General features: G+C 44.2%; 1 protein-coding gene across 1 annotated transcript in view; it reads right to left on the minus strand.

Annotated features, from left to right (window-relative positions):
• efnb3b (ephrin-B3b) overlaps nucleotides 1-23,137 on the minus strand; it is a 90,497-nt gene that overhangs the window by 45,743 nt on the left and 21,617 nt on the right. Inside the window, exon 2 of the mRNA XM_005939197.3 lies at nucleotides 2,043-2,332. Within this exon, the coding sequence (XP_005939259.1) occupies nucleotides 2,043-2,332 (290 nt within the window). The remainder of the gene's footprint in view (nucleotides 1-2,042; nucleotides 2,333-23,137) is intronic.

The raw sequence follows: 23,137 nt of genomic DNA on the forward strand, positions 1-23,137 counted from the left end.
GACTTTCATCTTAAAATTTCCAACTTTCTGTGAGAAATAAAACAGTTTGCAGCCTGACTTTAGTCTCTATAAATAAACCCCCCTTTCAGGACAACAGCAAGAGGAGATTTTTTTATAAGACTTATCTGTTTAAATTGTATTATAAAAGGCGTGCCCCTTGTAAAATTATGTATCACATAGGACACGCCTACTTTGACTATCAGGTGGATATATCAGTATCTGTCTACTAGTTACTGCATTTGATTTCTTTATCTACATTTGTGCCATTAGTGACGTTCTACTGTTGTATTTGCTTGTTACTTGGAACTAATTAGCAGGTATCTACGTCTAAGAAATACAGTTTTTGAATTGTGTTTTTCCTATTAAAGCTTTCTAAGGTTAGCTAATAACTTAGCGTGCGCCTTCTTATACAAATATGGTCGCTTGTAGCTACAAAAACAAAGATGCTGCGAGTCGGAATACCAAACTCAAGGCTTCAAAACCGGATTACTGAAACCACAGGACAACATTCCTGTGATACTTGATGGCTGCTCGGGTCCTCTCAATATTGAGTCCGTTACTGATTCATCTACCAGGAAGTGAGGCTTGCATTCATTTTCCTGCCTACTTATTAGGGCGAGATTCTGGGCGCACATACGCCAATACACACGTCCCTACAGTACATACAGTACACGACGGCTTACTGCACCACGACACGCTATCTCGCTCACTCACATCTAATCAGAGAGAGACACTTGTGAGCTGATATCGACGCAGGGTAAAGGAGAAATGTGCCCAGAGCCTCGCCTCTCTTCACAAACACGCCGCTTTTGTGGACTGATAGTAAAAAACCGAGCACACCTGAAACAGGTGAACAAATATGGAACACCAAAAGGCACGAGGGACTTCACAGACTTGGAAAAATCTTACATTCTCTTTGTCTCTTCTGTACTCTCTCTCTCTGTCTGTCTGCCTTTCTAGCTCTGTCCCAGCTTCCTCCTCCTCCTAGCTCTCCTCTTTCTGTCGTTTTTAGGTTTTTATTTTCCACCGGCAGACGAAAAGAAATGAAAAGAGCATTTGCACACCTGAGTGAATAGACCTCGCAGGTGCGTGGGAGGGGAGCTATGGGAATCAGGGTCTCTCGCTCTCTCTTTCTTTGTCTATCCTGCTCGCTGTCTCACTCCCGAGGTGTTTTTACAGCGCCTGTGTTTGTACTAGAAACTCGTGGGCGTGTGTGTATACATGCACTTGAGTGTGATCCCTATGTGTTGCGTGCATTGCTCCAGTTGGCCCCAGGTCCGCATTTAAAAACAACCCACATGTTTCAGTTGACGCAAACTTTACCCGCCGATCGTTCCGTCCGATACAGACACCTGGCCTCGCTCGCCTCGGTGACCTCATCGGGTCATCCGCACGGCTAAACTCCAAACAAGCCTTTTGAACAAACCAAAACAAACTGCGCCTCACCATCTGTGGTCACCGTCTAAGGCTGGCAGTAACAATAAACAGGCCCGAGCCCGGCGCTGTGGGACAAAGAGGGCTTCGCAACGACCGACAGCATCTCGATACGAATCTAACCGCTAAACACAAAATCCCACACATGCAGCAAATCTAAAGACACTGCAAGAAGAGACAAGAAAACACAGATTGCATTTGAAACGTGGTTAATCCCACAGAGGTGAAACTTTAGGTGAGTAAATAGTTAGTGAAAAAATCTACATCTTACTTCATTTGGGGGGAAAAAATCCTCAAATGTCATGAATGTTTTGTTTTGTTGCGTTTCTTGTTTTTTAGTGCATGTCCTGTACTGTATCTCCGCCTGTGGGCTGGATCACACGCAATTCTCAAACCTAATTATTGTAAACACACCCGCCCAATCAGCGCTATCATCTCTGAAATAAACAAACACACTCAGGCACAATCAGAAATCAACCATGCAATCATAACAACCCCCCCGCCCTCCAACCGACACCAACCGCACACTGCAAATAAGGCTCAACAAACACGCCCGTAAGCGCACATACACACATCGACCCAGCGTTTGGTCAGGGTCCTCCACTCACCGATGATGTAGTAGTCTTGCATGCTCTTGAACTCGTGGCCCCAGAGGTTGGGAGAGAACTCCTGGAACTTGATGGTGAAGCGGCGTTCGCGGGTGGGCTCGTCGCAAGTGAGCACGATGTTGGGGGGTCCCATCACTTCGCAGCGGTCCGCCTGCTCCCGCGTCGACACGAGGTAGAGCTTGTAGAACTCGTACTCCGGCGTGGACCTGGCGGTGTCCAGAGGAGGGCAGATGAGGTCCAGCCGGTCCCCGATCTGAGGGTACAGAACGTAGCCCTTGTCGTCTCTGAATCTAAAGGAAGGAGAGACGAAGATGAAAAAACAGAAAGGAGGGAGAGAAAGGCAGAGAATCATTAATTAAAGTCTTTATAAACAGTTCAGAGCCACCTGTCCTTGCTGCTGAATGAGCAACAGATGGGTCCTTTAGCGCTCCCGTTTCTCCTCCTATCCTGGTTTTTGTGTCCTTCACAGGGAACAGGTGCCTTTGCAGAGGAACTGCTGTGCAGTCAACTGCACAAATAAATTTTTACTACACAAGCTCACGCAATCCCCCGCTGACCCCATAAGGTGGTGGAGAAAAACGCAGGAAATATAACCACAAATTGATGATTCACGCGGGGAAAATAACCACCGCTGAAGCCAAAAAGGATTCAGCTGTTAGAAAACCACTCATTTTCTTTTGTAAACGAATCCCCGTGAGTTCACAGATATTTGTAACTAATCAAAATCTGGTGCCTTTGAGATTAAGCAGATATTAAAATAATCAGAAGTATTCAAAAGGAAGCTTTTTCGCTTAAAAAAATACTTATTTTGGCCAAAGTTATCTCATCTACTTGAATGGGACAGCTGTGACAGAGAAAAGAAACATGTCCTTGATTCTTACACATCTTTTTAACAGGACTTGTGCTTTTTTTGATCATTTGTAGCATGAAATTATTTATATGTGGCTCTATTTTAAGCATTATATGATCAATTTTATATTCTTTTATACTTCCTCAGAGAGGGCCTGTTGTTCCTTTAGCTAATTATTCTTCTACCTTTGTCACAAATACTAGCATGTGCTGATCAGGTATATTAATGGCTGCCTATAGATGATCTCATTTTTTCTCCGTCGGTCCCTTAGTTATGCTGTCATAGGACTAGGCTGCTGAGGATTCCCATGATGCACTGAGTGTTTATTCTCCACTCACTGTGTGCTTACACACCACTCTGCATTTAATCATTAGTTATTATTAATCTCTGGCTCTCTTCCACAGTGTGTTTTTGTCCTGTCTTCCTCCCGTCACCCAGCCAGTCCCAGCAGATGGCTGCCCTCCCACCCCCTGCTTCTGCTGGAGCTTCCTTCCTGTTAAAAGGGAGTTTTTCCTTCCCATTTCACCAAGTGCTTGCTCATAGAGGGTCGCCTTATTGTTGGGGTTTATTTCCTAATTATTTTAGGGTATTTACCTTACAATATAAAGCAACTTGAGGCAATTGCTGCTGTGATTTAGCGCTATATAAATAAAACTGAATTGAATAATACTGCAGCTGGCGATGGTAGGTAGACGAAGGTCTTTTTAACCAGAACTTGCAGCAGGCAGAGAGTTTATGCGCCACTACCTTAAGGTCACAGATTCTGCAGAGCAGAACAGAGACTACAGAGTTTATCCACAGGATGTACAACTCACTGCAGAGACAGATGGCTATATTGCTGTTATTTATCTGTGACAAAGTACGAGTAAAATATTTGAAGAACTGAATTACTTAATTATTCATGTAAGAGAGAGCATGTGTACAAGAAGACTTTTCACTCTGTGCACGCCATGTGAAACTACGCAGGAAAAATGTAGTACAAACATAATGTTACTATCAAAACTGTAGCAAAACATTGAGATTTTTTTTTCCTCTTCATCTGCAATGCACATTTTCTCTCCGACTTCATTTTTCTCTCGTTTTTCCGCAGCTCTTGAAGTGAGAACTGAGGCACGTCCACTGAGGAAGAACCAGGCAGACAACTTTCACTGTAGATCAACAAAGCTGCCAAAGCCAGTTCTCAGGTATGTACAGTTAATTAGCTTGCTAATTAGCTGTTTCTGTATCACTCCCTCAACTGCTTTGGTATGAACGGCGTGCCGCTTCATCTGATGAGTTGACACCTGTCATCTATGGAAAACCTTCAGCCTGATGTGATTCTAATCCAGCAGGCTGACTAAATTCCACCAAAGTAGAACTGGGTGAGGTTGATTATCACTAGCATGACATTTTTGTGGCTTTCTGTGTGCAGCTATGTGTTTAATTTAGTTAAATAGTTTTTCTGGGTAAACGCTGAGTAGAGTTTGAGGAAAGATTTTTATACGAAAATTGAAATTAATTCAGCCTACATGAAAAGAGCTGCTGCAGTTTGAAGGCTGGTGGGCTCACTGTGACTTCACAGTTTCCAGAGGTCTCTGCGGAGCAGACAACATGAAACGCAGCAGTCACAGGGGCATAAAATTAACAAATGACTAAGTCTGTGTCATCCCCCCCCCTCACAGCACAGGGCCATCTCTTGCTGATAAGGCCAAATACTATGAATTATCAACTTAGCTACTCGCCCCGAGGCCTGCGATGACTTTAACGCACCATGCTAGCATGACTGGCTAACAGTGGGAAAACAGAACTATGCACCATCTACCTCAGGTTAAAATAAATGTCACCACTGACAGGAAGAAGGAAAGTGTTTATAGTAGTAAAAGTTCAAATGGGGTGGGGGGTTGCTGGATTTATTCTACTGTTAGCATTCTCAGAGAATCTTACGTGACACTTTGATGTGGATGTGGGAGGAAGCAAATGCCTGTAATGTTAAAGAGCCCATTTTCTGTTACCTCTGACTCAAACGCTGTTTTCTGTTTCCAACAAATCCACACGAACACTGGGGAGTCACAGCACTAAAACCTGCTTAATTATTCTCTCTGTTCTGCTGTCAGACAACCGTTTGAGTATTAAAAATAAACAATACAGGATCACAAAGCACACAAAGACAATGAAGCATGTTACATAACTGCTCTGTCAAAGGGAGACAGGCTACATACTGCTGCTCTCACATAAACATCAAGTGACAGTTTCGTTTGTTAATTAAAAAAAAAAATATTGTTCACACTTTTCACTAACGCATAAATTGTTTGCTTATCAAGGATTTTTCTTTCATAGCCTCCTTTAAAAGACAACAAAGAGATCATACCAGTCCATAATGATATTAGGTAGGACTGAAAACTATTTGACTTTTGGTAATAAAATTATCTAGCATGACTTTTTTTTCACTTACAATATGTTTCTTATTAGCTCAGTTGTAGGGATTAAATGAGTATCCCAGCAAATTAATACTGCCTGTTGCAGCTGTGGGCTCGCTAAAGTCATACTAATGAAATCCAGTCGCAGTAAAGACTATAGAGAAAGTATAATGATTTTTAGTGTCAATTGTGGGTTAAGCTCCAAAAAACGCTCAAGTCTACGCATCTCACGCAATTTGGTTGAAGTGTTGCTAGGCTCAGATGGCCTAACGATTTCTGTTAAGACAAAACAAGTAAAGCGGTGGCTTTCCTGATACTTTTTCAGGAACCCTGAAAGTAAACAACTACTGTCGCTAATCTGAGATTATCTGGTCTCCACATTGGGCACTACCTGCTGAAGAAGCAAAAATCCCATTTATGTTTTCCATAAGGGTTTTGATTATGAGCCATAATGCTGCACCATGCAAAGAAGACTTACTGCGAGCTCTGGCACCAAGAAATGCTGACATGCACTTTAGAAACCACAACCCTGTATGATATCAAACTTTGTCTAAAGAGAAAAGCTTCAACAAACTACTCTGCAAACAATCCCAAACTGAAACATCTCTGATTGGTGAATGTCTGTAGTACTAACAAAAAGTGCTTAAACCTGCAAATGTCAGGTGACTGAGTTAGCACCAAACTTCAGAAACCACAAGAGTGGTGAATGCAGTCAAGAACAAACGATTATTATCATGCAAAAATACAAAAATTGATTAAATTCTATTGCTGTGCAATCTAGGATGTGTAATGCATTATGGGATAAGTAGTTCCTTCAACATTAAACTTCAGTCACATCTTATTGTCGTCATGATTCACCTTGTAGCTAGTTAGCTTGTTTCAGGGCATTTATACAATTTATATCAGTATTTTTATAAGGATATAAGAAACAGTCAATGGAGATAATGAATTTAAAAATCACTTTTAAAAATGGACGCTAAAACTAGCTTCCAGAAGTGAGACCACTACACAATGTTTGCATCGGTATGCTAATGTTTAATGTTTTCACCATTTGACGTTAGCATTTTAGCATGCTAACACTGTTAGCTGTAATTGAAGAGTGATTTACTGTAGTTGTCAAGTAAGTATGACCAACAGATAACATTGTGTTGTTAGCACAGCTAAACAAAGATAGTGAAGAAAAGATAAAGCATGTTACACAGTTCTGCTGGCTGTTTTGAGCAACGAGTTGTTCTGATAAAATTCATGACACGCAGCTATCTAACAGAGTAAAAAAAACATGGGTGTACATGCAAATTATTATACTTTCCAATAGATAAGGATTTCTTTTATTTGGTTGTATGTTTTTTCTTTCACAATCACACGATGCAAGCTGGCAGGCTACAGCTACCTCTTAGCAATGTGATCTAAACAGCCTTAGACTTTCTAAAAATTGAGATGTAAGCTCTTCTGTCTGTCGGTGTGTTTGGCTAGCGGGCGTACACTGGAGGGAAGCTTCATAATGCAGGCTGAGCGGCGGAGGAGCTTTAGCTGAGGCGGGCCCAGAGGCCTGCTGGGAAGCCACTGTTCCACTTCTCATTACCCAGGTCACTCGGGGTTATCAGGCAATACTTAGACAGGAGAGGCAGGCACTCAGCTTCACTCAACGCATACACGCACACATTTATTTCACCTTCCTGTCGGCTTCAGACTGCTGAGCACATGTACTCATGCCATTTATAGAGCAAGAACTGTAAACATGGTGTTAGTTCCTGAGGCTTGTGTAGCACAGCCTAATCAGAAAAATCTATTCAACACATACACAAACCCATACAAATGCCCTTCTGCTCAACACAAAAGGTTTGCCCAAGCACATCCACCCACATCCAAACACACACAGACACACTTGGGTTTATTTTTTCCTAAACATGAACACTAGCACACACATGAACACACCTTAACAGCAACAAGCACCTTTAGCTTCCTGCGTGACGCATTCTTTGAGTGCTATCTGATGGTACCCTGAGTCAGAGCTGAGCTGCATTGCAGAGTGGCTGAGAAAACGCACACAGACACACACAGAATGCTCTTAGAGGTAAAATGCCACTGGGCAGGTGCGGCGCTTTAAAAGAACGGCAGGAAGAAAGACGGAGAAATCAGTGAAGTGAACGAGAGAGAGGAAGGAGTGTGGACAAAAAAAATATATATATCGAACACGTCAGGCAAGGTATGTAGCGACAACAAAGAGACGTGGAGAACAAGCAGAAAGGAAACACGGCCACAAGCAGCCCACAGAGGATGAGAACAAGGTCCTGAAATATAACGTGGAAGAGGAGGCCAAAACAAATGGGGGAAAATAGAAAGGGTGGAGGAAAGGAGGGCAGAAAGATGGAGAGTGATGGTGAATTCCAGCCCATTCCTGCAACAGAACTCAATTTTCTGATAGGCTCCATGCTCAGGGTGTCAGATTTGCCGAGTTAACCCGGGTTAACCCTGCGTTTGTGAGTGAATGATAGTGTCTATGTGCAGTGTAAACAGGATGGAGTTAGGGAGACCTTGTCCCAATCTAATCATGCGGTAAGGGGGAAAATGCTGTGTATTTATCTCAGAGGCATGCTTTCCATGCCCTCAGTGTGAGGCCTTCGGTGTCCTGGGCTGCATTCAAACATCACTTAAACTCTTTTTTTATAAGGTGGATATGTTTAAATCCGCCTTTGAAAAAAAAAAAAAAAAGTCTAGCCAGAAAGCGCCATTTAATTTTTAGAGCCCTCAGAATCTCAGAGGTGCCACAAGGCTGTTAAACTTCCAGAGGAAAAAAAGGGAAGCAGGCACAAGAGGGGAGGATGGAGAGCCGGAGTGGGAAAAGTGAAGTGAGGTGAACTTATAAACAACTTTATAGAGTTCATCTGTGACCACATCTAAATAAATCATCCCATTCAGAGACAGCCCTGAGCAACATTACGTTTTCCCTTTACTCTTTTCTTCTTTGCCACATTACGCTCTGACAGAGACTCTCTCTCTCTCAGTGTCTGCTTCTATTTTTTTAAAATCCTCTCTCGCTCGCTCTCATCTCTTTTGCCGTCCAGTCTCTCTCCTTCCCCTTTCTCTCGGCCATTAACAATAGAGCCATTCATGTGGCCACACTTTGAAACATGGCGTGGGAGGTTGGAGGGGGCCAGAGGTGACACCGAGGGGGGTGGGGGAGGAGAAAGGAGAAGGCCGTGAGTAGAAGAGATGGAGAGGAGGGGAGGGAGGAGGGGGATGTGAGCATTACAATCTTTTCTTCTTTGGAGCTCTTTTATGAGGGCAGAAACATCATTTTCTCAACCCAAGCGTCACCCTGCCACGACTCCCGAGTCGAGCTGAGAAGACTCAAGTGTCAGTCTCCCTGACCCCTCCCTCCCAACTCCTCCGACCTCTCACACCTCCTGCTTCCCATTCTCCCGCTCCTCCCTGTCCCACTCTCTACCACTATTATAATGCAGTAGCCACTTGGTTTCTTTTACATTTTAAACCGAGAGGAGATGGTTTAAAATCAACCAAAAAGGGACTTTTGAGCGGCCTCCCCGCCTCCGTCTATCTACCTGCTCTAGGTGGCATATCGGACAGCTCGAACATTTCCCAGATTCCACAGAGGCAACCTGAGCCGTGTCCAGACCAAAGCCAGGCACACAGGTGCAGTCGGAAGAGGGGGAGGACAAGGGATGGGGCGTGTTTGAAATGTATGTCTGTGTGAACTTGAGGAATATGCTACGGGAGGTGAGGTTTGGGGGATGTTGGAAGGGCATAGGAGTGTGAGCGCTGAGTCCACGAGAGGGGAAAAAAATCAGAATGGATGCTGGAAAAAAAACAGAAAAAAATAAGGTGAGAGACAAAAGAGAGAGGTGGGATTCCAAGTGATAAAGCATCAGAGTAAACACATAAGGACAAAGAGAAAGCAAGGGAGTTGGACAGATTGCAACTGCAACAAATGTGGAAAAATAAAAGGCTAGGGCGAAAAAAAAAAAAAGAAGGAGAAGAAAAGAAATGGGAGCGGACACTGGAGTTGGCGGAGAACACAAAACAAACCAAAATGAAATCAGTCTGGAGGATTTACTCGAAACTCTTCTAAACTTTAACCTCCTACCGTCCTCTGAGGCGGTTTTGTCCTTGAGCTAACCACAACCTGGTGTGAGCGGGAAGCCAAGGAGAGACAGCAAAGGACCGATCTATTAGAGAATAATAAACGACGGCGGTATTGGGTTCTGTGGCGTTGGAGAGTTGGAGAGGGGGGGAGATTTATGGCGGCCCCTGCGCATAAAGCTGTCTGCGCTAATCTCATGGTATACACAGTGTAATCACACACACAGGGGCCCTCAGTGCAGCCCCCCTCCCTGCACCCAAACCCACCATTAATGTACACACGCTGTCAAACGCACGGCGGGGGGGCACGCACACTAAAGAGTAGCAAACCGATCGGCTACGGGAGGAATACACACTCTACAGGACGAGCGCGCACGTAGACAGGCCCACTGAGCTGCTGCAACACCTGCAGGCCATCTAGTAGCTGTCTAAAGTAAATCCGCTGGGTCTCATTTGCTGGAGAGGTGCTTTCTAAAGTGTGCCACAATGAGCAAACACACACACACACACACACAAACGTCCATTTTGAACATGTCACTCGAGCCTTCATGGAATCTTTAAACCTGATGAAAACACACGGAGCTTCGCGCGGTGGATCCTGCACCATAATTAATTTTCTTCCAGTGCACTTTAATGAATTTTCTATCAAACAAGCATTAAAGTCTTGAAAGAATAAATAATTACTCCTCAGGTATGAATAAAATGATTTAAAAGATTTGGAAATGCAAAATTATCTCACTCCGCTGACAGACTGCATTACCCACTTTAGGGAAAATATTATTTCAAGCCTCAATGCTGGATTAAATCACTTGCTACGGTGAAGCGATTTTTTCTTCTTCTTCTTTTTCCTGCTCTGCAGAGAACCCACACAGAGAAGGATCAGCTATCATTTTCCACTCTTCTGCTGCAGCAATCAGAACCCCAGAAACACCAACAACACGTAATGTAAAACACATGGTCAGGAGTATATGGAACATGAATTCGGCCCAATCTTTCTTTTATACTTGTTCGCGGGAGCCGCGCCTTCGTCCACTTGACCTGTTGTCCTCTTCACGTCTCACCTACATCCCTTTTGCCCGCCGCTCCGTCTGATAGGCGTGCGATAAATGATTCAGGAGCTTTTAAATGTTACTCGTGTTGTGCTCTTTTATCTTGACCTCATCTTTGATCACTTCTGCAACTAAAAAGGGGGCTTTTCAGAGCATGTCTGAAAACCGTTTTGCAGGTTGAACTCGAGGCCTAGCTTCAAAAAATTGCTATTATCATCTTCAGCGGCACCCGTGTGCAGAGTCATCTTATAATATATTAATACCGTGCTTGCGGTTTTCACACAGACACAAACATCAGCCTGACACGTTTATATTAAAGAAAAAAAAACCTGTGGCTGTAGCTTCTCGAGTAAAGGAAATCATTGAATTCCTGAACTTTTGACACATTATTTGTCATCTTAAGCTGTTGCTAGGAAATAATGGCTGATGATTATGATTTAGCTGTTTGAAATTCTGCATCATCTGACGGGACCTTTTGCACGCAGACACCGCAGTTTCTGCTCCCATCAGTGCGCGGGGCAGACAGACGGTTTTAAAATATCCATAATCATTATTACTGTCTTCATTAAAGAACCATATACCCTGGAGAAGAGCTGCAGAAAGTGGTCTTTGACTGTGTGTATAGAGCTGGAGAGAGATAGAGACGCATTTGTACGAGGTGGAGGGAGACAGAGAAGGGTTCGGAAGAGACAGAGGGGGAGAAGAGAGAGCTATAATGTAAATTGATGAGAGTTTGAGTCTCTCTAGAAGGCATGGCCCAGATACCTCTGAACATTTCTATTATGGATGAAATGGTGAAATGGATGTGAGTTTGACGGGGGAGTAGGGGGGGAGGCAGGGGTAGAAGAGGGAGAATGAATCTCCCAAGCTCGCTTTCCTTCCAAGAACTTGTGTTTTATCTTTAGCGGTATATATCACATACATAGCGGGGAGTAATTTCAACATTGTAAAACGAGCTCATCGTCTTCGTCTCGCAGCGTCCCACAGGGTGGCCGGAGATTTATGCTGGGCAGTAAATCACGTCGGCAAAATAACGCATTTCTTTCTTTAATTCTAGTGGGCGTCGCAAAGTTTCCAAAGATAGCAAACACGTCTGACAGAGTTTGATTTGGGAATATATTTTACAAAAGAAACATGAGAAACACTGGAAAAATATGGCGTCTTTGAGCTCTAAGTGTCGTACAAAGAAGCACCAATGAGGATGCATTTTGTTAGTCATTTTCAGCCACAGCGAGAGGCTGCTTTCTGTAGATCAAACCGACGATTGAACGTGGGCATCAAATACGGCAGTGCTGTCAAAGTGCGCCTCAAAGAAGGTACGCTTAAAGGTCGGGGCTGTGATGCAATGTGTTGACGGCAACAGGGAACCAACTTGTCACACGAAAACGCTTGTAAACGACTTCTTTGCACCAAATTAAAAATGATATGGGTAAGCATCCTTTGATAAGCAAGTACTTTTGTTGTTAATCTCTATGGTGCCTCCCTACAGGTGTGGCTACCCTGTGATTTCCACTCCTCTGTAAGCCGGCGCATCGATCCTATCATCACTTACCTGCAGTACATGAGGACCAGCTCTCGCGCCCACTCTCCTACAGCCGCTCCAACAGCCTTTATAGCCGGTGATGTTGTTCAGGCTCTCTGGTGAAACTTGCTTTCTCTCTAAATATGTTTTCCAAGTTGCTAACCTCGATTCTTGTTCTGCTCCAGATTCCCTACGCGTGCCAGCCAGCAGCTCAGACTCTTGCTGTCCAATCTGGTTTTCCTGCCTGCCCACTCTCCAGCAAAACAACCTCGCTCACGGATCTCCTGTCTGCGCTCACCTCTGGGGCCTTCGCCGCACAGTCTGAGCCTTTGAATGCAACTTTTGAAAGGATTCTCCCGCCAGACGGAAGATTTTAAGTGCCTAAGCCTTGTGAGTCCAAATGAGCTTCATCAGCAAATCAAAATTAATCCAACTTGACTTCATCACTCCTGAAAAGCCGTTAAACACTGCCACATCGAGCCACCAGTGTGAGAGGAGCGCATGACAGAAGGCCAGTATTTGATGCCCTGCTGAGAATGCATTGACACGGTGATCTAGCAATTCCTTTAGGAATTGGAGGAGGCCAAAACAGAGCCAAAAGGGCAGGTTTTAACTTAAACATGTGTAAATCTGTAAAATTCAAAAGATGTGTCAACACCAGGGCACAGTGAATGTTTTCTTGGCCCAGAAGTGAAAAATCACATACATGTTACCTACACGTAGGGAAATAAAAGAGGGGAACTGGATATTGAAAGGTTAAAAAGAAAACGAGGAGAGAAATGACAAAAGATAAGCTGACTATGAACAACAGCGTGAACAAGGAAAGAGGAGCACAAGGTTGATGTAAAGTCAGTGAGTGGTGGAAAGCCCTCAGGAATGTCGGTGGTGAGAAACGACAACGCTTGTAATGGGTTCCATATGGCAGGAGGGGGAGGGAGGGCGAAACGGGAGGGGACGAGAGGAGAAGAGGTGGTGAAGGGAAAGGTAAAGCAGCACCGAGGAGGCTTGCAGGGGAGAGAAAAGAGAGGCAGAGGGAGGCGGGAGGTGGCAGTGGGCAGGTAGAGACGCAGAGCCTTGTTTGAATAGTTAGCTGGCATCGTGGGACTTTGAAGGTAACTCCGTCCTTGTCATCTCTTACACACACACGCGCACACTCGTACACACTCGTTCTGCTGTCCGGAGGCGGTCCAGAATGCTGCAGCGTCGGTGTCACATCCAGTACATATCACAACCCGGATAACCACAGAGACACAGGATGGAGGCACGCTGGATGCCTTGGCATTTGCAAAGAGCACGTACACACACACAGAGGCGCTCGCTATGTTTGTCTCCCTCATAAACGCACACACACACCCTTCATCTCCCATGCTGCTGTGCTCCTGCTGCGCTCAATACCATCCCATACGATACAATGCAGCAGACGAGCGTATCGCATTAAGTTGAAACTTGTAGCTGCATCATAAAGAGAAGCGAGAACTAACTAAGCAGCTATGGAAAAAGATTCTTTTCCCTCTTTGAACAGAGCTGAGCAACGCAGCCATATCCAGGTCAACAGAAACTTTTCTCAAGCAAACATCTCCTTCCCTTCTCCTTCGTCATCTCTCCCTCTCATTTGCATCCTTGTTCCTGTATTTTTTATGTTTCTGCTCCCGCGTCTTTGGCTCAGAACTTTTGTTCGTGGCGTCTTTTGACTCCTCCAAACATTCGCTAAAAGTGAGCTCTAGACGCCGCACTGCACTCCATCTCTCATGCCTCAAAGAGCCTCCCCTCCTTGCTCTGCCTCTCCACCTCTCTATACCTTTCTTCATTAAAGTCTTGTTTTCTCTCTCCCTCTCTTCACCCAGGTATATATCACCTAATGCGTTTGCAGCTTTACAACGATTGCTGTTTCCTCCAAAGTGTCTCCCTAGAACAAAAATGGAACAATGAAAAACATCCACACATCATTATCAACCAAGAAAAATGTCGCTTTTAGTGGTGGATGCAAATATTACACATGGCCAAAGCTTTATATTAGATTTCTACGCATGTACAAGACGGGAAGGAGACAGGGAATGATTAGCCAAAAGCTAAAGCTGCTGCTCTTCTAGGGCCAGATTTATCAACTCGTTACAGCAACACAAACTGGGTTTTGGCGTTTTCAAAGAGAACACAGTGGCAAGATTACGTGTAAGAAGTGATAACTTTGAGATTTTCGTGACTGCGGCTGCGTATGTATCTCTAGAAGTTCCTTTCTCAAGGTGCAAAATATCGGGAGAAGAATAATTCAATCAAACGCGCAAACTGATTCAATAACTGTTGCATCAACTGTGCTGATATTTAATGCCAAAAAACAAAACTGACCTAATTGTTTTGAAACTGATATTTAAACGAACCAGCTGCGCCTGTGTTTGCAAAAACTTTTCGTAAATCAAAACTAAACCACATCTATCAGCGCCATTTCGGGATTGCACTCACGCGCTGTTTTGTCCAGTTTACTAAATCTGAGACCAAGTTTTCTGTTTTTGAGGGGCAGCCAATCAGAAGAAAGTTGCTTTAAAAGGAGGGTAATGGAGTTACGATACCTTGTTTCAGAAAATCCAAGAACTGAGGTCGTATGAGACCCAGTGTAATACAAATAAGGATGATTTTGAGCCGTGAATCATGCAAAGCTAGTCTAGTGGTGCTCAAGAGTAAAAGCATGGTTCCTCTTTAAAACACTAACATATGCTTATTTTCTGTTAGATTTACATCTAATTTCATTGCGTTTGTGTGTGTTTTTAATAAATGGTGTTTTCCTAATATCATTCAGGATTCCTGACTACAGTCTGTGAAATCACCGAGACCCAATCGAGGCACTGACCGACCTGTAAAAGCCACCTATCTCTCAAGCATTAACTCTATAAAAACAGGCTCAGTTTCAGCTTTACGATTGCTTGAGAAAATCTAACAGGTTATAAAACGCTTTGTTTGGTTTAAGAAACTGGAGATTATTCCCATCCCATAAAGAAAGGTGCAATTTCCCCCTAAGTGTTTAGTTTCTCTCTGAAAATGAACTCGATGATTAACCAGCAACCGTAAAGCCACAGACAGGTTTTTTGGGGGGGTCCAAAAGCTTTCGAACTGTTCCACAAAGAAACCTAACCATCCCTGTGGGTGATCATGTGAGCCTAAAATCATACTCCGTTTTTTTTACTTCCTTCCTCAGATGGTCTCCATCTTCTCGGCTTTTTTCTGTCTCCGCCCTGCTACACTGTCTCAAACCACCATTTCTTCCCGCTCCTATATCTCTTTTCCTCTCACCTCCCCTCCCCACTTCCCCTTTCTCTTCCATTTTCAGCGTGTACTCCGGATGATTTGCAGCAGTCTGGATTGGTCCCATTAAGGTGGTCTAGTGGAGGTGTGCGGTGACAGAGTGCTGCGGGCCCTGACAGCTCTGTGTGTGCACACGTGAGTTTATGAGAAAGAGAGAAAAAGAGTGTGAGAGAGGAAGCGATCGCGAGTGCCCCTATAGTCCACAAATGGATACACCCACGCCTACCCCTCGACGGGGCTGGAGAGTACCCTTGAGACACGCACACACTGACACTACAGAAGCTTATACTTCCCAGTGAAGTCTTGTTGTGCTTAAGTGTAAAGCTTATGACGATATCTACACACACATATATACGTAGACAGCAGCAGCTGGTGGTGGAGCAGTCTTTGAGCTTCAACTCTTTCACTCCATCCACCTCACTAATTTAATTAGGTCAATCGGTACTCTGGAGGAATGAAGGTTATAATGCATGCAGTGGCTCTCATTCACATTCTCTTTGCTTCGCACACACAGAGAAAGAGAAGCGCGCACCACGACCTGCCACAGTCGCCCAAATTTCCAAAGCTCCCTGCATGCGTGTGTGTGTGTGCGTATGTGTCTGAGCGCATCCACATGCAGTCATGCATGTAGCCATTCTCCCGAGGGTCCCTTCTCCCCATCTGTGACCTGTGAGGCCACTCTTCTGTGTGTGCCTGTGTGTGTGTCGAGGTTCGACTTTACTCCTAAGAGGCCACAGGGTGCAGGGAGTCTGAAACTTTAGCTAAAGGCGACTCAACTTAAGCTCAGTCAGGCCATAGTGTCAGGAGTGCATGGTAATCCATAGGGGCCCCCGAGGGGCCACCAAGCATGCAAAGACTCATGGGACATATCCCCCTCACCCCCAGTCTTTTCTTCACAGAACGAGCAAAGGAACATGGAAATAATGCATGTGCCCAACTCAGTAGTAGTACTAGTAGTATATCCCATTTACACAGGACTATTTTTTTAGGTGTGCTGTAACATAATGAGTGAAAAACAAGAAAAGGCTCTGGATACACACAAAAAAAGACCGAAATCCGATCTTTTGATTTGATTTGTCAGAGCGTTGACTTCCTGGAGTTTTGTTGTCACTGGGAGATTGCGAGCCAGTCAGCAGAGACCCTGAAAAAGCCATGGCCCAGATCAAGAAGTCATCTGGTTACCTCTTGTAAAACCACAGTGTGACATTTTGACATTTCAGTTTCACAATTTGGCATAAAATCTTAAAATAATAGAAATAAGGTCAAGGGAAGTAGTTATGGTATGTAGACTCTAATATTCCAAAGGAGTGCCCCGAGGATATGTGTTTGTTGTGTGCACCCCAAAGGGGCCTTGTGTATCTGCAGCAGCACTTAATCCACCATTGGAAATGGGAACCTGGCTTCCAGTTGGTTTTCCCCAAAGGCTACGAGCAGCGCTACCCCAACTCCCAGATTCTCAGCTACTCCGACTCCACTGGAACGCATCTTGAAGCGATTTGGGGCTCAAACCCTTCTGTTGCTCCCTCTCTCTCTCTTTTTTCACCCTCATCCTTGGCTCTCCTAACCTCGCCATCATTCCCTCCCCCCGTTCTCAGCTGAAGGAAGATTTAAGGGCTTAGGGGAAAGCGCTGGAGCGGCAGTCCCGGCTCGACCCAGGGGTTGTAGAGCCCCGTGGTAAAATCAACAGTTAGCTTGCTGCAAGAGGCGAGACTCTGAGCAGTCAGGGAGGGATGAAAGTAGGACAGGCATGGGCGTAGGGATAGCTGATGACTGGCTGAATTGCAAACAGGCGCACAAAAGTGCAAGACGATGCGCACACATGCCCGCACACCAACTGAAAGATAAAGCCTCCGGGTCATCAAAAACAAAAAAGAAATACAATTCACTCCCGTCGGGATATTGAAGGCTGTTATGCCAATATTTCAGTGCTGATAGCTCTGCCAGAGTGTGTGTGTGTGTGTGTGTGTGTGTCAGTGGCTGCGTGTGGGCGTGTGCTTGAGCACGTCCGTGTGCGTACCTCGCCACTTCTCCTCCTCTTTACTTTCTAAAGAGTGGCTTTTTCAAAAAGTCACCCGGGTATTTTCAAGGGGCCTGTCTAATTCATGCGGGTGAAGTGTTTTAAAAGTTCCATTCCCCGTTTACCTGCGGGGCCCGAAAAACACACAACAGAGGTGTTGAAACGTCACCTCCCCTCCTTCTCCCTCCACTTTTATCACAACTTCTATCCTTTTGTCCTTCACTCTCCCCCCGTCCCTCCACACCTGCCTCCTCCTTCACTTTCTTTCCATCTTTTTTCTTATCCCTCGTTCTCTTCTTTGCTCCTTCGCTTCCCGTCCTCCCCTCCTGCCTCCCTTTTTTACCTCCTCCATCCCTCATCCTCTCTCTCTCTCTCTGCCTCTCATAGTGTTTGAAGCAGAGTGTTTGTCTCTGGGGCTGGATGATTGACAGCTGAGAGAGAGCCAGGCAGCTCTCTGGTGACAGATAAGGACTTTGGCTCTATTACTCACTGGGTCCCACAGACACACACACACACACACACACACACATACAAACTCTCACCCATCCTTCCCGCGCACACACGGATTCACTTACTCTCTTGCAAGCGTACACACACACACACACACACAGAAACACACACTCCCAGTCCCATGCTGCTCCCACAGTTCAGCGGGGAGCAGACAAACCTATTTGCATTAGGAAGCAGCGTGTAAAATAAATAAAGAATCGGATGAATCGAGGAATAAATAGACAGGAGGCACGGCTGGGGATGAGTATGACTGATTTGCAGAGTGTGTGTGTGTGCTCTCGTTTTCAACCTCTGGGCTCCCGAGTGGGGAGAGCGGCAGTGCAGCAAAAAAGAAACACCCTGCACACCCTGTTGAACAGACACACACACACACAAACACAAACACACAGTCAAATATAAATGAAAAGATTCTACAAAGCCTGAATCATTATGGTAATGAAAAATGAAAGGGGTCTAAAAATACTGTTTTATTTCTCCCTTTGTTTTGTGGGAACTCCAGAGAGACCACTGGCTGACAATGAAAAGGAGAAGAGTGAGAAGGAAAAGGAGTTGTTTTGCTTTTTTATGCACATCTCCCTGCACAGCCACCCAAATATCTGGATTGCAACACTCTGCTTTAGCTTCAAAGACAAAAATTGGATTGAGTGCAACTGGTTCAAATTGAGTACATGTTTATGTTCTTGGCAACCAAAAAAAAGAGGGAGAGAGAGAAGCCTTAGTGACTTGTTGATTGACAGCTAAAAGTGGTAAGATGGTGAGAAAAGGAGAGCAGCCGATGCATAAACAGGTGCAAAATCAGAGACGGGAGAGAGAGGGGAAAAATAGAACGGGAACAGGAAAAGGAAAAGGAGAGCAAACATGGAATTAGACAAGAGAAGCAGAGAGCTCGAACTTACATAAGTTTGCGCAAGATTGAAAAATGGAGGGGGAGGTGAAAATCTAGCAAGCAGATAGGATGGATGAAAAGGAAAAGACGCGTGCTGGGCTACAGGTGCATGAGTCGAGGAGACGGTGGTTGAGTAAAACGATGGGAGAGATGAGGAATAATTAGGCCGACCCCCAGCAGAGAAGTGTGGCAGGTGAGAGGACGAATGGCAGGGCGGGGGGGAAAGATGGATGGAAGGGTTGAAGGCGAAGACGTGGTGACATAGGAGAGGGGGGAAAGGGGAAGAAGAAAGGAAAGGGTTAAGGCATGACTAAAGAGGTGGCAGGCTCAGTGTGAGAGAAAGAAGGAAGAAAGGAAAAGGAGGACAGAGGTTTAAAAGCGAGAGGAGGAAAAAGAGGAGAAAGAAGAGGAGGAGGAGGTGACAGAGACAGACGCTTGAGCATGAAAATGGCCTTTGTCATCCCTTCTCAAGCGCAGAGCTGGGAGACAAAGGAAGCGTGAGCGCGAGTCGCTTTTTCCAGCATCTCTTAGATGACAATAGCTATTTGTCTCCTCATCAGAGAAAGGAGAGAGAAGAAAGTGCAGAACATACTGTTCTTCATGTCTGTTTCTCCTCATTCACTTCTTATCGCCGGCCTCCTTACTCTCGCTTTTCCCCCCCTCCCTCCCAGCCTCCCGTCCTTCCCCAACACATTTCTTTCTCCGGCGCACAGACACGCAAACCCTCAAACGCCGTTTCCCTTGGATCCTAAACCGCTCCAACTCTCACCCTCCCCCGTTTATTTGAGGTTGGAGGTTAAGGGTCATGCTTGAGTGCTGATGGTGCATGGAGACAGACAAAGCAGATTAACACGCACACATACGGGGCGAGCTGTGGTATGTCACCCCTCTGGGAAGCTGGGGAACAAGCCTCTCCTCTCATTGGGTGACATAGTATCATATGTTGCCGGTTGCACCAATGGGAGGTCAAAACCCTGATTGTCCTTGCGGTCAGTGGTCATCCACCTCTCGCCTGTCAGGTTTGTATTCATTGCAAACAAATTGCACAAGGATACTCTGGTTCCTCGTGCGCTTTTCCCCAGACAGACATGTTTACTGAATTGCACAACTCTTGTCCTTCAGTGAAGATCAACCTGCTTCTGCTTCTAAACTTAGCATTAATCTGAAGTATGTCGTCTAAGAAAGTGTTTGATCTACTCGTCTAATACGCTTCCTCTCTGGTGACAAATTTAGAGGTTACGTTAGTTGTTTCTCCTCACCAACCTGTGATCTCCTCCGCACGAGGATAGTTTCTGTTGCCGTGAGGAATCAGTGTTGTTCCACAGAAATGTTCTGATGTGTTATTAGTTCATTTGCAAACATCTTTTTTTCCTTTCTTTTTTTATTGTTGACTACTAATTTAGTAGCTGTTCTGAGGCTTTTGATCGTAGCAAAACCCAGTTGTCAAGCAAAAGCGGATCTTCAAATTTCCATTTCTGGATATTTCAAGGACTTCTGGTCCACATGGGCTTAAAAACTATGCTATTTTTTTGTCCTTCAGTTGCTGTTTGAGGTTGTTGTGGAAACTCCACAAATCCCCATGCAATCTGAATCAGATACAGTAATTTCTGTCTGCATTAGTGCAGAAAAATCTTATTGTCTCAAAGGCTGAACATCTGCCAATGTACCAAAAGCAAATTCAGCTCCTTTCCAGGGGTAATAAAGTACTTTTCCATGAGTTGGTATATGTTTGAAATCAACAAAAAAGACTTGATTTGGAGGAAATAATTCAAACAAGCTGATCTGTATTGGAAACAGTGTGGAATATTTCTGCAGCACTGGCAAATTTTAAAGAATTGACTGCAGACACAAAAGGATTTGATGGAGAGGTTTTTGCAAACAAAACAATTGTCAACTCAAAAAAAAGAAAAAATGTAAAACACCAGATCAATTTTGATGTCCTTCGTTTCAGTGTTGATCTGAGTGTGAGGTCCTCCTTCTGATCTGGCATCAGTGGTCAGCTCTGCCAGTGTGTTTAGAAGTGTTAAATGCCCCCCTGACCTGCTGCAGTCTGTTATTAAGCCTACCCACTGCCAGGCCTGCTAACTCATACTGGCATCGGTGCCCACGCCTGGCAGCGCACACAAATCGGTCAGATACACAAACTCACATGTGCAAACACTTAGAAGCAAACATGTTTCCCGCACACGCAGGCACACAAACCTGACGGGCACGCAGCAGAGGGTGAATAGCCAGTGATCCTCCTCCTCCTCCTTCCGCCTTATCAGTGAGTCGCGTTCCGCCTTAGCCATGCATACTGTACAGTCATTAATCATGATTCTCATTAATTATCTATGCACCCGGCTGGCTAATTAACACATCAGCTCAAGCAGAACTAATGCTGCATGCTAGTTCACCTCCCACTCTCACCCAACACACACACACACATATGTATATCTACAGACACACCCGATAAACAGTACTACCCTGCTTTAGTTTGTGTCCACTGCAAGGAGGAGACAGGACACACAAGAAAGCTTTAATCTGACAGCAGGGTTCGGGGCGAGGAGAAGGGCATCAACATGAACCACCAGCTGCAGATTAAAGGACCATTTTTGTTAATTATGCTGAGGCGCTCACGTTTAATGTCTGATGTTGTGATTTAAATTTCTGGTAACGCTCTTCTTATAATGTCTTTTTAGCGGTCTGTCGCAGTCCACTTACAGATTTGCCAGTTTTGCATTGGTTAGAAGTGTGAAAGATGTGTCGATGGCACACGGGCTGGGCTCAAATCTGATTAAATTTGGTTTAACATAAAGCTTTGGTGGAGACAAAGATCTGCGTTAGGAGCAGCTATTGTTTCAGCAGCTATAAATTCAAATACAAATGCAAAGACATGCAAATTTTAGGCTCTGGGTTCACCAAGCTCACCGTGATGAGACATGGAAATAAGTTGCATGCAGACATTCATTTTATTACATTTTATTTCATTACTATTTATTATTTGAACGAGCTGGATGGATGAATTCAGTTGCCCTTGTTCTTGTTTTGTTTTTAACTTTACTTTTTTTCTTAGTCTGTATTAACCTGACAAATTCTGTCTATACTTTTTGACCAATTAGTAGATTGTGGCATCTATGTGACAGCTACAATTAAACCCCAACAGCAGATTCTGGTCTAAATCTCAGTTGCAAACATCTAGAAATGAATAACCAGAAACTGAATTTGTCAGAAAATGTAAGTGAGGCTCAAGCACATTAGAGTTTGAATCAAAAGCTCAACATCTCTTTAAATACACTGAAGAGTTTCGTGGTCCAAAACCCAAATATACACAGTTTGTCATCTAGAATAAAAAAAACAGACAGGTCCTTTTAGATTAAAGATTACAGTTACACTCTGTAAATGAAAACAATGTTGATACCTAATTTAAAGCAGTTCATTTAACTTCTTAATTTGCATAACTTCCTGAAGCTTAACTACATATACTGTCTCGCTTAAATATTAAGTAGTATAGTTATTAGTATTTTCATTGTCGGCAGAACACTACTGTACTGCAAACACTACCAGTTCAAATCCATAATTTAGTAGTATTGTGATCTTGTTATTTTGTGTTTAGACTTTGTGATGTTCAAAAGTTGATAAAATCCCTGTTCCTCTAAAAAGTGCGGTGTATGGGGCACATGCACGCTGTGTCCTGTAAACTCTTAACATAGCTCAATAGGAAAGGTACATTTTATAAACTTTTATATACTAAAATAAAATCGAATAAAAAAGGTGCAACTGGAGTGCATTTACCCTCAAATCACGTAGCAATCGTTTTCTGTGGCACCCTATTTTAAGACAATGTAACTTCTCAAATTCAACAGTGCGTAAAGTGTAGCTGTATGCTCAGAGATACATTGTGAAGTAAAAATAAATGCTGAAATGTCACAGAATAGATCTAATACCTGCTCAATTTTCTTCCAAAAATAATAAATGGTTAATTTACCACTAAAGCTCAAATAAGATCTCAGTGGGGAGAAGGCTGCATAGCACACAAAACAGCAGAAAGTGAAACTTTTGCAGTCTTGACCTTGTAGTGAAGTTAAAGTTTGAACCACCTGACGATTTTTGTGTTTGGCGCGTTTCTTCTCATTAAGGATACACGGAAACATAAAGAGATAACAAGCAGACAGATTGATTCAAACCAACTTCATTGAGCGTACAGTAGAAGTGTCACATCCCGCTGGGATATCTGGCCACTCCATGTGGCTTTATATGCTGGTCCAGCTTTCACAGTATTTTCTCCCTTTAATCTCCCATGAGGCCTTGGGCAAGAGTGAGATATGTGCCTGGGGGTAAAATGGAGAGTAATTCACACTCAGACATGGAATTATAATGTTTCCATGCATGAAGCCTCTGAATAATTTACAGCATTCAATGGCTTAGCATTACTCATCCCTGCGTGCACACACACACACACAGGTCTGCAACTGCCCAGGCTGTGGCACA

The sequence above is a fragment of the Haplochromis burtoni genome, unplaced genomic scaffold (assembly GCF_018398535.1).
Source record: "Haplochromis burtoni strain Fernald_Lab_line unplaced genomic scaffold, NCSU_Asbu1 Contig_265, whole genome shotgun sequence".
NCBI classification, from domain to species: Eukaryota; Metazoa; Chordata; class Actinopteri; order Cichliformes; family Cichlidae; genus Haplochromis; species Haplochromis burtoni.